This window comes from Diadema antillarum, unplaced genomic scaffold (genome assembly GCF_040938485.1).
Source record: "Diadema antillarum isolate AM-2024a unplaced genomic scaffold, OU_Dant_1.0 seq00000780_RagTag, whole genome shotgun sequence".
NCBI lineage: Eukaryota > Metazoa > Echinodermata > Echinoidea > Diadematoida > Diadematidae > Diadema > Diadema antillarum.
Genome location: NW_027271668.1, coordinates 292,814 through 309,762, shown reverse-complemented (window position 1 = coordinate 309,762; position 16,949 = coordinate 292,814). Strand labels below are relative to the sequence as shown.

The following is a 16,949-nucleotide window of genomic DNA, read 5'->3' as shown; positions in this document are numbered from 1 at the left end:
AGTCTGGACTGAGCAATGTTGTGTGTAAACATACCGTCCCCTCTATAGCAAGAGGCAAAACACTCTGTCCCCTCGGATAGGACATAAAAATGGAGGTCCCGTGTATGAGAGTTTCACAGCTCATGCACGTAAAAGATCCCGCTTCATTCATTCATCGAAAAGAGCAGGGTGTCTAACCCGGTGAAGTGGTCCCACCCCACATCCAACTGGACCCCATGGAAGACCAGCTTAGTGTAGCTGAATATGGGCTATCCAGCCATCTTCACATATGGAAAATGAACAACAACAACAACAACAACAACATATTGCAATATGCAACAGTACATTGAAAGCGTCACAGCCACACAGCCTTGTCAAAAAATGTACATCGTGGTAATGCTTGCAATTTCCTCTACAACTTTGCAGTACTACATTTCTAGCATAAATGTTTCTATAAACTGTTTCATGGCTCTGGAAAACATTCTGTTTTCCAAAAGCACTCATGCATGGCGGTCTGAGAATAATGTGACACAAGAGGGTTTACATCATGGCACACAAAGAGATAATAAATCAGCACGACACAAGAAAATACTACGAATGGTAACATGGACACTGCATAAACCCAAATACAAGATAGTCCCTTTGTATAATGATTAGAAAAAAAAAATACTTAATTTGTCATGTTTGATGTTTCATGGGAAATCACACATGTTCCTTTACTGCTGGACAGATTGTTAACGACTAGATTTGAAGCAAGGAAAAAACCAAGGACAGGCACTTGGAATAAAAAACTGGCGTCTACATAAGTTGAGAACTTGATGCGTTGAAATGTCAAAAGTCACCTGAACACAATTCTAAGGCAGGACTCTATCAAATCAATCAACTAACTATGTCATTGCCACAAACAGACCTGCACTATTTCCCTTGCGATAGCACAGCAGTTGCTAGTGACAACATAATAGCTAAAGTACTGTAAAAGTGGCTATTTTTGCACAAGTAACTTTTTGCGCTTGGCCCGGTAAGATGAATTTTGCATATTTTGGATTCCGCTGAATCAGGATATAAACTACTGGGACATATGGTCTGCAAAAATATCTGTGTACTTTCATTTTCACGCTAGCTTCTGGTTGTGCAAAAAGCGTGAAAATTTCCACTTTTACAGTATGTTGAGTCTGAACAACAAGCGCACTTTACCCTCCTGAGAAGAGATCTTAAAATTTACGGATGAAACTAAACACAATAAAGTGAGGCTACAATGACAGTACTGAGTGAAAATAATGTCACATGACTACTATCAGTGACTAATGACTAACAACTTATATCAGTGACCACTACTCATGACTAGTGACTGATAACAACGAAAAACGGTACAGTGGAGATGTGAGAGAATAGGGCTTGTTTTCTCTTCCCTCACCTTCCTCTTGGCAAGGTAGTGATTCAGCATTCGCAGGACTTGGAGGACACGTTCTTCTCGTCGTGACTCTGCCATACTGGCATCGTTGACCACCAGGTAGGGATAGATCTGGTGGATAAAAGTAGAAGAATGAATAACAAAAGGAGACAAATGATTCACACGCTGGTGTCAAAAATCATTTAACATCTTTCTCTTTTTTTTCTTGATTATATGCTAATTTTTCTTGAAGATGATCAAAGAAAGTCTGGTGGGAGGGAGGACCGAATAGGGTGACACTCACCTTGCCGTTACTGCCCCTTATGTAGAGGCGGCGGGCAGCCGTGTTGTGCTTGTGGGTGATCTCGACGTGGGGCATGAAGCGGGCAATGCGGATAGTGTAGTGGCTGTGCTTCGGCGTCAGGAACTCGCCGGGCAGCTCGACATCGGCCGTTGCCGACGAGAAATGGCTGAGGAAGCGACATCGCTCCTCAATCAGGAAGGACCTGGTGGTCAAGCACAGAGAGAGGGGGATCACATTAACATAGCAGAATCATTTTTCTATCAAGTTTGTCCCCAGGCCATGCAGTCCCAGCAACATGCAGTCAGTCATGCTGATAAATGCTGCCAGTATTCTTACATCTTTTAACATCTTATGTTTTTTCTTTTGATTTCAAGGGTGCTATATTGTATACAGGGGCTTACTGCTATTCAAAGTTTTCTTCACGTTCACTAGTCCTGTAGTGTAAGTGAATGTGCTGCCATAATACAGACCAATTTAATACCTTTCACCATATTACATGTATGTGCTGCAGCGGTGAGCTGTTTGAAGCGCTCACTCAATTGGCGTGACCGTCCATGAAATTCATCTTAGCAAGCCAAGCACTAAGAATTACTCACGAGAAAATCTCTGCTTTATCAGCAGTTGCTTTCACATACAAGTGTCAAACTTGGAGATTGACCCGGAAGCAAACGAGGTTCACGCTAACTCACAAGCTTGTTGATTATTATGTCCACACGGAGTGAAACTACCAGTGGGGACCCCCAGTAGCTCATGGAGAGAGCGTAAACCCTAAGATGTCTTGTGGTTCTACGTAATCATTGACTAAACTTTAAGATTGCTAACTTTCGAGTGCATCCACACGGCACTAAACTACAAGCTAATCATCGAGAGTTAAGTTTTCGACCTAAACTTAAAGTTTAGGAACAGCGTGTGAACGTAACTAGTATGAGAAAATGAGGACAAGAACACCATGGACTCACTTTGGCAGGAGTTTGGTCCTTGTCTCAATGATCTTGATCCACTTCTTCAGCATGGAGATTAGGTTGCGCAGCTTGGTGGCGCCGGGCTGCGTGAAGTCGAAGTCGATCTTGAACTGGTTCTTCAGCTTCTGGAAGATGGGGTCCTGGGCCGTGGCCTGGGCCCGCCGCACCAGGAGCTCCGAGGCGGCGGTCGACAGCGTCTGCGTCACGCTGCTCACGTTCTCAATGCCCACACCGCCGAAGGTGTTGACCAACTTCTTGACGAAGCTCAGTGTGTGCGGGGTGACCTTGGCTTCCACGACTGTCAGTACAAAATACAACACACAAACACACACACACACGAGGAGGAAAGTGAAGATGGCAAATAAGTCGCTGTCCGCAAGTACCTCTTCAGTGTGTGTAAAATTAAAGGTACTATTTACCATTGGGAGCAGTGATTTAAAAATGTTCGAGTTATCACATTTGATGCATATGTGTAGGTCAGTTGTATCACAAACATCCTACCATATAAGAATTTCGCAGTAAAGCCTAAAATATAAGGAGTTATGACTATTTTTCTCAATAAACCATAAGTGTAGACGGTTTAGTCTAGAAACAATCTTATTATAACTATTGTTCACATTTTGCATATTTAACAACACTTAACATTGATTCTAATGATTAACATTTTCACATTTCTATCCTTAACTCACATTTTATAACTACTTTGAAGCATTAAAGCTGGATTTTTGTTTCCTCTGCAAATGGTAAATAATGTCTTTAATGGTTACAAGGCCCTCTGCAAGAGCAGTGAAATAATATAAAGGCTACACCAGGTATATACAAGTATGCCCATATCGTCGGCCTCATGCCAAAAGGGCCCTAACACTGTACAAAGTCTATGGTGTTAAGGCCCTTTTGGCATGAGGCCGACGATATCATCATATTGTCACCTTACTTGGAGAACACTGGAAACTTGTACTGCATATGCACATGCAGTGTGGCATTGAAAATTCACTGTGTGTTCTGCCTGGCTCCATGTATAAAGTTGAATTTGATTCTTGCTGTGACACAAATCAATCATCTGAGGTCCACTTTCTACACTCTGAGCTGAAAATTCCCATCAAATATCACTGTGGCGGACTGCTCTTACGCTTTTTCTTTTTCCCGACACATTCACATTTTTAAAGTTTTCATAGTCAAGTCCTGTATGCCTCTATGCCTCTTATGGCTACAATCCTTTTCTAATGTCTCAACTTTGTTGGCGAGCTGTTGCGGCTGTCGTCACTAAACTCTACGGTGTGCGGTTCTCTCTCATCTTACCTGCCCCCCTGTTCTCAAAGGCGACAGCTTGACACTTGGCCAGGGCCAGCCGCAGGTGGCGGAGTACCTCCTCGTACCAGTTCTCCCTGAACCAAACCATCTGGAGATTGAAAGACAGATTGCAGTGTAAATGGATGAGGTAGGGATGTGTAATGCATGAAGGGGAATAAAAATAGAAGATATATTTGTTCCTCCTGAAGTTATATCAAATCAGTTACAAATAATAATAATAAATCAATACATAATGAAGAATAATAAGTACAATTTTATGAATCAAATTAAAAACATTGGTTTTGATCGCATTATACAGTTCCAGTACGATGTCCCCAACACACAATGATATAGCACATATATATCTCATGTTACAAAAAAGAATTCTAACTGAAATTCAATCATGCTTTGATTCAACACCTTTTCAGCTTCAGGACATCATTATGCATTTTGAAATCACAATGCTCTCTATTGTCAAATAACTCACATCATTCATAAGCCATATATTCAACGAGTTTAATTTGTTGCGAATCAGGACTTTCGGACAATTTTGCAAAGGGGTTGAATTTGCGATCGTAGGGGACCGTAGGGGACCATAAAGAACAGAAAAATACACACATGCATGTTGCATCTTTGTCAGGTCTAGCATTCATATCTTTGTGTCTTGTTAAATTCGCAATCAGCATCTAACTTGCGAAATTTGCGAAAATGAATACCTCGCAAAATAAACAGCGTATACAATATGCAGTCTCTGTCGATTGAAAGAGTTTAGTATGATTTTGCTGCAGGCAATCATACCTGGTCCACGATGCCCTCCAGCGATGAGAGGAGGATCGGGTGGAGGTCCCGCTGCACCCCCATGATTTTGGAGCACCTGACCATCGGGACCGAGGCGCGGATGGGGCCGGGGTTGTTGCTGACGCTGCTCCCCAGGCCTGGAGCCGGAGTGGCCGTGGTGGAGGTGGTGGAGGTTGTGGTGGTTGTGGCTGACGTGCCATTAGTGGTGGCAGCAGTGGTGGTGGAGGATGTAGTTGCAGGTGTTGCCGTGGTTACAGCAGATGTGGTGGTACTGCTCTTGGCATCTACAATGAGAAACGTTATAGAGATTACTGGTGCCTCTTTCATACAGATGAAAGGGATCAGGGGGGTATTTCATGAAGCATTTTGGTCAGTTAGTTTATCGGACAAATTTGCTCTCGGCTAATCAGATGCAACAAATTTCAGTAGCTTGTAACAGTTTGTCAAAAAAAAAAAATCTGGCAAAACCCTTCATGAAATGCCCCCAAGAACCATCACTGGCTATGAGTAGAGGCTTGGTAGTCTATCGGATACAATACCTGCCTAGCTATCAGGAGGACATGTGTTTAAATCCAACCCAAGTATGCATGCCTCTGATATTTATTGTGGTTATTACTCAAACACTGAATAATCTGTCTTTATTTACATTGATAAAGGGCAATTTGCTAATCAGTTGCAATAGAAACTTGATGCAAGAATCACTAATTTTAAGTTTACATATTAACATCACATTAAAGATATGCCCAAGATTTAATCCATCCTCAAGACGAGGTTTAATCACTTCAACTGTGATGCTATCATCATCTCTCCCACAGTGACATCACTTACCACCAGCAGCTGAGGTGGTGGCAGTTGTCGTGGCAACGGTGCTCCCGTTTCCTTCCGTCTTGATCTCATCCTTGCTGGTGGCCGGCTGACCGGTGCCAACGGTGTTGCCGGATGCGGCTGGCTTTGCCGACGTGGTAGATGCCTCGCTGGTGGTGGGCGTGGGAGGTTCTGATGCTGTCGCAGCAGCGGCCTTGGCAGCCAGGGAGGTGGACGAGAGGCGACGCAGATGGGCGATGGATGCATCCCCACTCTTAACTGTAACAAGAGAGCAAGAGAGTAAACATAGAAAACTGTATCACTCATACATTCAACACTTCCAAGAACACCTTTTTTTCTTTTAAGATTGACTCATCCTAAATCACATGATAAATAAAGAGCATTTACTACTTGAAGAGCAACTTTATTTCTAAATGCCATTTGCTATAACTCTATAACAGAAAAAAATCATTCTTATTTCTCCAAAAACACATCTCAATATCAAATTTAGCACTCATTGACTTTGATCAGTCTCACAAACACACACACATGCACAGACACACACAGAAATACAGCAAAAAGGAAATGTATGCAACCATCTTCAGTCGGCAAGTTGCCTTGGAATGACAATTGTCACGCTAATAATTAGAATTCAGCTTCCTGAATGGCTGTTGATGCGAGAAGTTGCTATTCTAGTGAGAGTTTTATTCCTTACAACTTTTGTAAAATGGGACTCTGATGCTTGGAATGTTTAGGAGGGAAGGCAGGAGGAGGGAGGGGTGGTGGAAGAGAGAAGGGGTGAGTTTTTGTGCCTAATGTCCATCACTCACACTTCTCCCTGTGTTCGATCTTGTGGGTCAAGTACAGGGTCCTGATGGGGAAGTAGAGAGCCTGGGGGTAGACACGCCCGACTTGCATCAGGATGCTGATGATGAGGTCGCCTTCCCCTCCTACCAGACACGTCAGCAGCTGTGGAATCCTGAACGTGGACAAAAAGGCATGACTTGTAGCATCATCCTGCGACACTCACTGCAGCTTTGTAGCTTCATGAAGGACTGCCAACATTCAAGCCTCAAAATCATGGAGTCTCCATATAGCTTTCTGGAAGATACTTGTGTGATTACTTCCATCTCCAAGGACAATATCAATTCTAAATCAGAGAGGTTTTTATATTCTGCTCTTCAGACTTGAAGAAATAGTTCAAGATTCAGGGAACTTAGCATCCCAGGTACCATTCTTATACATGTATATATAGCCGACATTATTGCTAGAACATGCCAACACCCTCACTGGTTCTCTATGAATAAAGTGTCACTATTACTGTGTACCATTATTCTCATCAACATTGCCAGGATTATAATCAAGTGGCTTCAGTGGCATTAAATTTGCAGCCATCTGCATCATCTTATCATCTTTTCCTTTTGCAGTTTGGTTTATTTGTTCTTTTACAGCATGTGGTCAAGTGATGACAGAATACAGATATTTTGCAACTAATCAGTCTTTATTTTCATCAACTCGCTGATAACCATTTACTCTAGACACAAATGGCTGTCTCTACAAGTGAGGATTGTTGTGAATCTGTACAGCGTAGGGATACAAAGATTATCGCGTTGAGATGATGAGTTACCATGGCAACCACTGGATGGGGGGCACACCCACAGAGTACTTGTCCACAGCTTTGGCCAGTGGGTGGTCAGCCTTCTCGTCGTCGTACGTGATGAGCCAGAGCACCTTGGCCAGGTACTTGCGGGACTTGCTCTCGTTCTGGTGTCGGCAGGCGTGCAGAAAACAGGTGATGGCTGACTCACCAAGAGACATTTGTCTGTGGGTGAGAGAGGGAGATTGACAGAATTAGATTGATGAATAGGTAAATAGATGCACAGAAAAACAGATAGATGAATATAAAGATTGATAGAGATATAGGTAGATAGATGATAGACAGATACACAGATAGGTAGATAGACAGACAGATAGTGTAGATTGATTGACTAATAGATAGAGAAATGGATATATAGGGAGATTGATAGACAGGAAGATACATTGTAGGTAGAGAGATAGGTAGATAGATAGACAGAATGATAGATTAGATAGACAGGTAGATGGATAGACAAATAGACAGAGAAAAATATATATAGATAACTCAATAAATAGATAAACAGATAGACAGATGGAAAGATACAGATGCAAAGATAGGCAAATAGAAAGACAGAAAGATAGATTAGATAGACAGGTAGATGGATAGACAGATAGAAAGATAGATTAGATTTATAGACAGATAGATGGAAAGATAGATAAATATATAGGCAGATAGCTAGAAAGGCAGAGTTCAAATCACAAGTACTCTACTTTTATATCAGATACTAGCAATGAATGCTAATAAAAATGATAACACAAAGATAAAACATCACACTACAGAAATAGGGTCGCTAGGTGCAGACACTCACTTGTCTTTACAGAAGATCTGCTCCAGGTAGTCGCCCCAGAGAGCCCAGGCCTTCACCAGGGTGTCATGCATTTGGACGGCGGCGGAAAACGTCTTGTTTGCCTCATCAGACCTGGGCAGGCGGAGAAAAATGTTGTCACGGTTGAACTAACTTGCATATGATATTCAGTAAGTATCCAAATGATGCACAGGTCCAAGTGTCTATGAGTGTGTCCGTAGGAATATTGTGCGCATCGGTTAACTATGGAATTGTTTAACTCATGAGGCACAGCCAATTGGGATAGACTAGTTTCCATAGTTACTGCATGCATACCATTCTTACTGACAAATAAAAAACATGTGCATCATCTGTTTTATAAAATGGTGGACAAATGTTGGCCCCAAATCCATCTTTTTAAAGTACGCATGATGTAATGCATGTCATGTCATAGAAGGGGTGTCCTATGACTGTGATGAAAAAAAGAGGTGAATTGTAAGAATATTTTATTGTAAACTATCATGATTTAATGAGATTCACAATTATACAGTCAACAGTCTCTTTGAAATATGTTCCTCTTTCAGCCTCACACATGCATCCTCCACACAGGATCAATAAGTACATACATGTATTAGCGTATCTTGCTGTAGCATTGCCTCTTGATTTCCTTGGCACTGTTTTATGAACAGTGATGACATGCTATATATGGAGCGTGGAGGACAGAATATTTTCACCATGACGGAATGGCAAAATAAACTCTCCTTTCATTAAGCAGGATCACATCATCAACTTACAATCTCTCACTCCTCAGAGGTAAGTAAACCCACCTCCCAACCTGGGCCAGGAACATGCCCTTGAGGGCGTAGAACTCGGCGGTCATCTCCCGGCTGAAGTACTTGAGGTTGGTGGACTCGATGACCTCCAGCCCCTCCTGCAGCTCCTGCTTGCCCATGGTGCCCGCCATCTGCAGGTAGCACTTCACCTGCTGCCGGATCTTCTGGAAGCAGTCCACCACCGGTACGCTCGGGATGGTGTGTATCCTAGCAACGCATCATCATTAGTCAAGAGCATCCATTATCACCAGTGATTTTGTAAATTTCAAAACATAAGGAATAGGATGATAACAGGTAACTTCTTCTCATAAAACAAAAGTACTACAGACAGATGATGGAGATTAAGTGTTGCTAAGCAACACATCATCATAAAGATATTAGTTGGACTTTGCGATAAAGGAACATGTTGAAAACGTGGACCATCCAGCGGCAAAGTCATTGGAGAACTATCCATACAAGCAACTGAAATGACAATTATTGTCAATACAATTCAATACATTGCAGACTGCTGGAATGTGATTCTCTGCATTACTGATATTTCTTAGACTTTATGTCAAACTGCATGCAAGAAAGATGCTTTGTGCATACCTATAGCCATTCACATGCGTGACAAGGATTGATACCGTTGGAAAAATTTGGACAGAAAGATGTCATAAATAGTGAGAGAAAGATAACCACAGTATCATCACACTAGGGTTAACAGCTTTAACATGGCTAGCAAATTGGGCACTCTGTGATTAATTCCTGTCTCGAAGCCATCCACATGAGAATGTGGCATGGCATTAAGGTCAGAGGTTGAATGAGGGCAGAACTCCGAAAGGTACCCCAGTAAAAAGGCGAATCCCTTGGACAGCCATACCTGCTGAGAGAGTCCAGGGCTGGTCCAATCAGGTTGTGCTTCCTGGCCACCTTGCCATAGTTGATGATAGACTGGGCTGAAGCGTGCACACCCAGCATGATGTTGTTGTGTTGTTGCTGTAAAAAGAGAGAAATAAAAAAATAGTAGAATCAACACACACACACACACACCTACAAATCTCATTAACTCTGTGTGCTTTGAGTGCCAACTGGTACAGAAAACCCCATAGCGTTGTACACACTGTCCAAAGTCCATGACACAGAAAGGGCTAAAAGCAACTATGCTGTCCAACTGAAAGTCATGCTTCTTATCTGTAATCTGTGATTTTTACTGGATTCTGCTACATATACAATTAAACAGATTCATCATTTGCAGCAGCATTTAGCCTCACCTCAACTAGATCATATTGAATGTGTACATAGTTTGTGTGGTTAACCTGTTGAAGATGTACTCATTTTGCTATAACATGCATACTCCTTTCATACTTGGTGTTAGATTATTGTTTTCATTTGAGTCACAAATTATTACATCATGTTTTTCTATCACATTAAAAGGAGCTGAAGACTAGACAAAGCTTGAATTACCCTCCAGAGAAAAAAAAAAACTGGAGGTAAAGTGGTCAAAGCTTAATTGGGAGGGTGGAAGACAAATTTGTTCTGGTTAAAAAAGGGCTTCCAGTGTTCCCACTAAAGTGGTTCCCAATTATCGGGTGAGCACTGTATCCATTTCCGCAGATACAGTGTATGCAAGATGTTGCAGGTGTCTCACTGGCTAAAGAAGGAAACTTAATTTCACCACTCACATTGTCCCCGGAGGTATTGGAGGAGTTGTCATAGGCCTGTACGATGGCCTGGTAGTGGTGCTGCCTCCAGATGAATATGTCGCTCCAGTGACTCAAGTCATCTGACACCATCGGCAGACGGTTTCTAAACATATAGTAAAGTCAAAATATAATGATAATTGTCCCACTACTTGAACTACTACTACTACTACTACTACTACTACTACTGCTACGACTACGACTACTACTACTACTACTACGACTACTACTACTACTACGACTACTACTACTACTACTACGACTACTACTACGACTACTACAACTACCACTACGACTACTACTACTACTACTACTACTACTACAACTACTACTACTACTACTACTACTAGAACCTCTACTGTTACCACTATCCATTGCCGATATAACAATACTTTTATTGCTTTTATTGCTATTACTACTATTATTACTTCTACTTACTATCTACTTTGACACTATTGTTACCTCTCCCACTATTGCAGTAACTTAGCACACCCGCTACCTATACCTATACCTATACCTATACCTATACCTATACCTATACCTATACCTATACCTATACCTATACCTATACCACTTCCATCTCTACCGGTGGTGCTCCTCCCCCCCCCCCCACCACTACCACCACCTCTTTCTTTACCTCCAAGTCTTGACGATGGCCTTCATGTCGTGCAGGCTCTGTGTGCGGCCCAGGTTGGAGGGCTGGAGGCCGTGGTGGACCTGAGACGCCTCCTGCAGCTCCATGATGCGCTGGGTGGCCTGGAGGAGCGGGGTGTGGGCCTGGGTCACATAGTGGGGCAGACGCCTCCACTCCTCCAGCGCCTGCTTGCTGGACATCTCCACCAGCCTCTCAATCTGGGCGGAGTGAAAAAAAAAATACATCTCCCGAATAATCTCAATTTGGTGACATTCAAATTACAGAGCATTGTACCCCACCCCCATATCTTACAACATTTTTTTTTCCTGCGGCATCATTTACCAGCAATTGATAAAGCTCAATGAATCGCTCTTGCATTTGAAGTAAATGCACCATTCAAATAGAGCATTCAAGTTGAGGCAGGTTTCCCATGAAGACAGAATGAACAAGATATCATGGAGAACTTCAAAATTGGTAAAGTTAACAATCAAAGTTTATGTATTCCCATACAGATGTACATATATCGGGTATGATCGAGTATGATAACTCAAATATTCAGCAAGAAAAGGCAGAAGAAAATCTTCCATATCATGTGCAACTACAAGCTTCAAAACTGTGGAGTCTTGAAACTAAAAGTGCCACATCAGTGGAATCTACATTTTTAGTCCTGTATCAATCAACATTTCCACTCATCCATTCATTTGCAAAATAATTTATTTACTTCATCCATTCATCCAAGTCAGTCATTCAAAGGCCTCATTCATTAATCCAACTCTAAAACTTTCATTCCTCTGTCTATTCATTCTATTTTTCACTATTTTATCTTCACCATTGCCTGAGAGAAACTGAAACATTATAAACCTCACGCACCAGGGTAAGATTCTTCTCGTCGGGGTGGCAGATGGCGATGAAACCACGATACAGGTTCACCTTCCAGTTCATCTCACGGGGGCAGCTCTGCTCCACCTATAGCACAGTGATGGAAGTAGAAGGATAGCTTGGTGCACATGGAAAGAGGTAAGTCAATAACTGAACAATCCACCTAATTACAATTTGGGATACACAAATATAATCCTTCTCTTGCCAGGTAATGGCTGCCAAATCTCCCTATCGCGTAAAACTGTAAAAACTTCACGTAAAACGGTAAAACTCGAACAGCGGCAGTGCTAATTTATTTCCATAACAATGTGTTGACAAGGCTGTCAGTGCACAGCACGAGCTCCATTTGACTGTACAGGAAAAACATGGACCACTATCTCTTGCTCCAAACTACCATAGGTTAGTAGATTTTTAGAGCAACTGCTGCATGTGGGAAAAGAAATATAAAGTTATAAGCTCTGAAAATGCATTTCTGTTGTGAAGTGACAATGTTTCAGCCAAGATAAAAAGGAAAATATCAGATGCAATTACTGCATATATGCTCTGCCCTGCTGCACAGTAACTCCACATTACCGGAAAGTGCAGGAATCAACGTCGAAAGTGTGACCCCACTAGACCTTTGGTGTGTTGCATGTGGGTGCATAAGATCACCTCATTCATTAGCATGTAGTGTACAGCCAGTGTATGGACCTGACCACTAGCGAGGAAGCATTGTTCTAAATACAGTCAAATTTAACAGTATTGGTAGCAAACATATCAAACCAGAAAGAGAGAGAGATATGTAGGTGCCACGCCCACCTGTGCCAGAGCCTCCTTCATGGCAGCCCAGTTGGGTACCCTCCAGGCACTCTCCAGTACCAGACGGGGGTTGGTCTGCCCCTTGGTGTTACCATACTCCATCAGAATGTCCCACTGGCTGAGCTCCTTGCAGCACCGTACCCAGTGGCTCTCCCACAGGTGGTACTCCGGGAAGAGCATGTTGCTCGCCGGCCCCGAGTTGTGTTCCGACCGCGCCTTGGCCATTGCCTGGCCAGACCACAGGAAAAGAGGTTCAGACGAGTTTATTCATTTCATTCATGATTTTCGATTCTCACGAACCACATCATTATTAGCAGTAATAATATGATAATCATAATTTGCATTTATATACATGTAGGGTATAATATCCTAGAAGATTTTCTATGCACTTTACATAACTTCTGTTTGATACATCAGAAAAAAAAGAAGTTTTGCTACGGGTAGTATCTTGTGGATTAAAATCTCATAGTTCAACTGATGCTGCTGAAGAAATCATACCATCTTGGCTGTAACAGCAAGATATTGTGCATCAATATATCATCACTGGTAAGCAAACACATGCAGATTGAATGTCTCCAAACCATCCTGGAATACATTTGCCAACTCAAAGATAAGTTGTCGCAGATATCAGTGTGACAAAGAAGTACAAAACGATCAGCTGGTAGAGGAAGTTCATTCTTTTCTGCTTCTGTTTCCAATAGAGCACGGCTCCACAGGAAGTGAATATTCATTTAACACATTGCTTGACTGCTACTTCTTCACATGTCTTGATTACATGTGATCAAAGGAGAGACATCGACTGTCCATAGGGTGGACTACCACAGAGCCTGTGGTATCTTTCTTTAGTCCCACTCACCTGTTCATATGTGGTCTGGGCCTGCTCAAAGAACCCCTGCTGCTCGTAGGAGAGGGCCGTGGCCGTCTCAGGGAACTTGCAGCGTCTCTGCCAGAGCCCCGCCCACAGATCCTCCTCCTCCAGCCTCTCGTACAGTTCAGAGAGAGAGTCCAGGGTCTCCTGTGGGATTCGGAAGAGAGATGTGTGGTTTTCGGAGAACAAATCTGGCATTACATACTCCATTGTCAGCCTTTTTGAAAGGTATCATACGAACTAAAATTTCTTTTTTGTGTGTGTGTGTTTTCTAAAGATGCACAATGTGGACAGAAATCACCATCATAACTTGCAAACATTACACTCGTTTATTGGCAAAATTGATGCTTGCTAAGAAACATTTATTTTCTCATCACAACCATAAAGTTTATAGTCTGCGTTCTCACCTGTAAAACAGACGGATAGATAGCAGTACATTGCTTAATAACGTCAATCTTGATTAGTTTTTTGCACAGATGTTTGACTCTCGCTGGCAGTGGATTTCAAAAAGTACAACACTCGTCTCCAAAATGTAAAATAGACTTACATAAGAAACCTAATGTGAGCACATAATGCATAAAACTTTCATGAAGTGCCCTGCATATGACATTAACATGCACAGACTTCACTGCATAACCAAATTTGTGACTACTGTAGTACTCAATCACACATGCTTAGTGCTGACTAGCACAGATTCCGTTCTCTTTATCAAATCAGGGGATTAAAACTTCTCGCAGATTTCCTCCGCCTGCCCCCAACCAACCTGTTGCATGGCAGCTGTGTTGTCCGGCTCGCAGAAGTCGTAGACGCTGGAGCTGCGCGGCCGGTGGTGGTGGCTGCTGAAGCCACTGGTGATAGCGTTCTGCTCCAGCATCAGGATACAGCGGTGCCACAGGTTGTGACTCTTGCCGAGGTACTGGGTTTTCATGCAAGACGAAAAGTGAGTTCCGTGAAAAGACATTCAGTGAGACGCAGTACGAACCACTCACAAGCACACATTATACAATCAGATACATTAAGAACCAGCCACAGACGCACTCTGCTTATGATTTTCAACATTGCCTTATGTAAGCTATAAGCATTATACAAACTAGTTTACTTTGGAACAAAAGCTTGTAACAGAGTCTTAACTTGCATAGGTAAAGAAACATCAATAATTTTCCATACCCAATTTAATAGCAGGCAGCCCATGCAGCAGCCAATGACATACATGTAGATTATCACGGATGAACAATGTTGATGGCCATTTAGGTATTTCTTATTAATGGCTGACTTCCAAACTGTATACACTCCAGATGTTCAGGATACTCCCCTTTAAAGATTCAATGAGACCCGTCTCATAGGTTCACTCACCCTGAGCACACATGGTCTGATGCTGATGGCTGGTGTGCATCTGGACACAGCCTCCACAAAGGTATGGATGGTGCTCCTGGGGGCGTCCTTCTGATACTGGTGGCTGCCGCTGCACAGGAACGGGCTGACCTCCTGGGATAGGGTCTGGGGAGATTGTAAGGAAAAGCGAAATCTTCTGAAATCACCACTTTCATTTATCATCTTTCATGATCATAGTCACCTTCATGTTGTCATCGCCAGTACCATCCCGATAACCAAAACTTTTAGTGATCCGGAACTTTTATCCTGATCCTCATTAGCTACAACCTAATCCTCTTCTATTTTGTTCCCATTTTGCATCTTCATCTCCCCTCACACTTTGTGCTCCTCCACCTTCCTTCCCTCTCTCCACCTCCTTCTTTTCCTCTTTTTTCCTCCTCCTCCTCTTCCTCTTGAAATCATGAGCTATCTCATTCAACTGTGCTTGATCCCAAGCTGCTTGAGTGCAAGGCAGGCATGCTACTGACTTAGCCACTTTGCTGACTGAGGCATTCTAATAACCCTTTATGGGCCTGAACGCTTAGCTACAACTTGCCATGCTTTTCATTTAACCCCCTTCAAACTTGGGCTCGTTGTATAAAATTCACCTGCCTACTCAGGAGGCATCACAATGCCTTGTTCCAACGGGAAAGCTAAACACAAGAAAGAGTGGGGGATTGGGTAATCACTATTCTATGGCAGATAATTTCCTGGAATCTGTAACAATAGGCAAAGAAAGCACCTCTCAATGAACATGCCAATCAGTGGACAAAGCACAGCAGGGTTTTATAAAGACAAGACCCAAAACAAAGATAACGATTCTGGCCGAGTATAGCGCCACCACTCACCGTCTGCTCCTTCTCGTTGAGGATCTTCCAGACCTTAGGGAAAGCCCTGACCCAGAGGGAGTGGGTCAGCTCCGTGTCGCTGTGGCACAGCTGGGAGACGGCTTGCAGGAAAGTGAAGGTCTGGCAAGGTATAAACAAACAAACAGACAAACAACCATGATCAGCACATATTGATGCGGATTTTGAATCACGCAGGTAGTATAATATCTACATGTCCTTTAAAATGGTCTGCTGTTGTTTTTTTTTCTCATATTTCTACCCATACAACACCAGGGCACAAACATTCCCCCAAATGACTCATTCCCACTTGGGTGAAGTATTTTGCCGAATTCTATCCTCCATTTTTGGAAAGAAAGCAGAGTACAGTATCTCAAGCCGATCTTTTCTTTTTTTTTCTTCTTATTTTACCATTTTAATGATTATTTTCACCTCTTCTTTCATTTACAAAGTGTACATTTCTTATTAAGATCTCATACATGAGATGTAATTTTATCAACAAATGAAAAACCGGAACTTACGTTGAAAGTATATCAACAAAGCAGGTTGTCATGACAGTTTCAAGACAATTGCTCCTGCAACAATTGCTCCCATGAAATATCTGCACACTAAGCCAAACATAAATTCTATCCACATACATAACCCTAACCCTAATCCTAATCCTCACATCAAACTAAACACATTGTCCTATCACAACCCTAACCCTAAGTACTTGGAGAAAATAAGACCCGAGTAATTGTCGCAGGAGCAAATGTCCTGTCACCATCATGACAAGGGGTCATTGACCAAGCAGTGTACTGACCTTGACGTTTCGGAGGCTCTCCAGAAACTTGATGTCCCTAGTGATGAGTTGCTGTAGCTGCTGCCTGGGCTCTGAGGAGGGGGCGGTGGAGGACACCCCACCCTCATTCTGGGGTAATTCAATGTCGATCTCGACATCCTGATGGAAGGGAAAGTACAAGGAACATTCCTGAGTTTCATGAGAATCTGTCACTTCAGACAGAGAAATGAAGGTAAAAAACTTGACGATGTTTCCTTGGGCATCTCGGTTCTCTTAGAAGTGAAAGGGTTAAACACCATATAAGCTTTCATTAC

General features: G+C 42.6%; 1 protein-coding gene across 1 annotated transcript in view; it reads right to left on the bottom strand.

Moving 5' to 3' along the window:
• Positions 1-1,393: 1,393 nt before the first annotated feature.
• Positions 1,394-16,949, bottom strand: part of LOC139739037 (transformation/transcription domain-associated protein-like) — a gene marked incomplete at its 3' end in the record, with an annotated part of 80,302 nt that continues 64,746 nt past the window's right edge. Inside the window, exons 55-74 of the mRNA XM_071649652.1 lie at positions 16,657-16,794; positions 15,858-15,977; positions 14,992-15,135; positions 14,402-14,554; positions 13,627-13,785; positions 12,771-12,998; positions 11,964-12,059; positions 11,097-11,311; positions 10,397-10,565; positions 9,640-9,755; positions 8,775-8,987; positions 7,972-8,082; positions 7,155-7,349; positions 6,358-6,506; positions 5,742-5,806; positions 4,724-4,999; positions 3,935-4,034; positions 2,633-2,933; positions 1,674-1,875; positions 1,394-1,501 (exon numbers count right to left, since the gene is read on the bottom strand). Coding sequence (XP_071505753.1) covers positions 1,394-1,501; positions 1,674-1,875; positions 2,633-2,933; positions 3,935-4,034; positions 4,724-4,999; positions 5,742-5,806; positions 6,358-6,506; positions 7,155-7,349; positions 7,972-8,082; positions 8,775-8,987; positions 9,640-9,755; positions 10,397-10,565; positions 11,097-11,311; positions 11,964-12,059; positions 12,771-12,998; positions 13,627-13,785; positions 14,402-14,554; positions 14,992-15,135; positions 15,858-15,977; positions 16,657-16,794 — 3,258 coding nt within the window. The remainder of the gene's footprint in view (positions 1,502-1,673; positions 1,876-2,632; positions 2,934-3,934; positions 4,035-4,723; positions 5,000-5,741; positions 5,807-6,357; positions 6,507-7,154; positions 7,350-7,971; positions 8,083-8,774; positions 8,988-9,639; positions 9,756-10,396; positions 10,566-11,096; positions 11,312-11,963; positions 12,060-12,770; positions 12,999-13,626; positions 13,786-14,401; positions 14,555-14,991; positions 15,136-15,857; positions 15,978-16,656; positions 16,795-16,949) is intronic.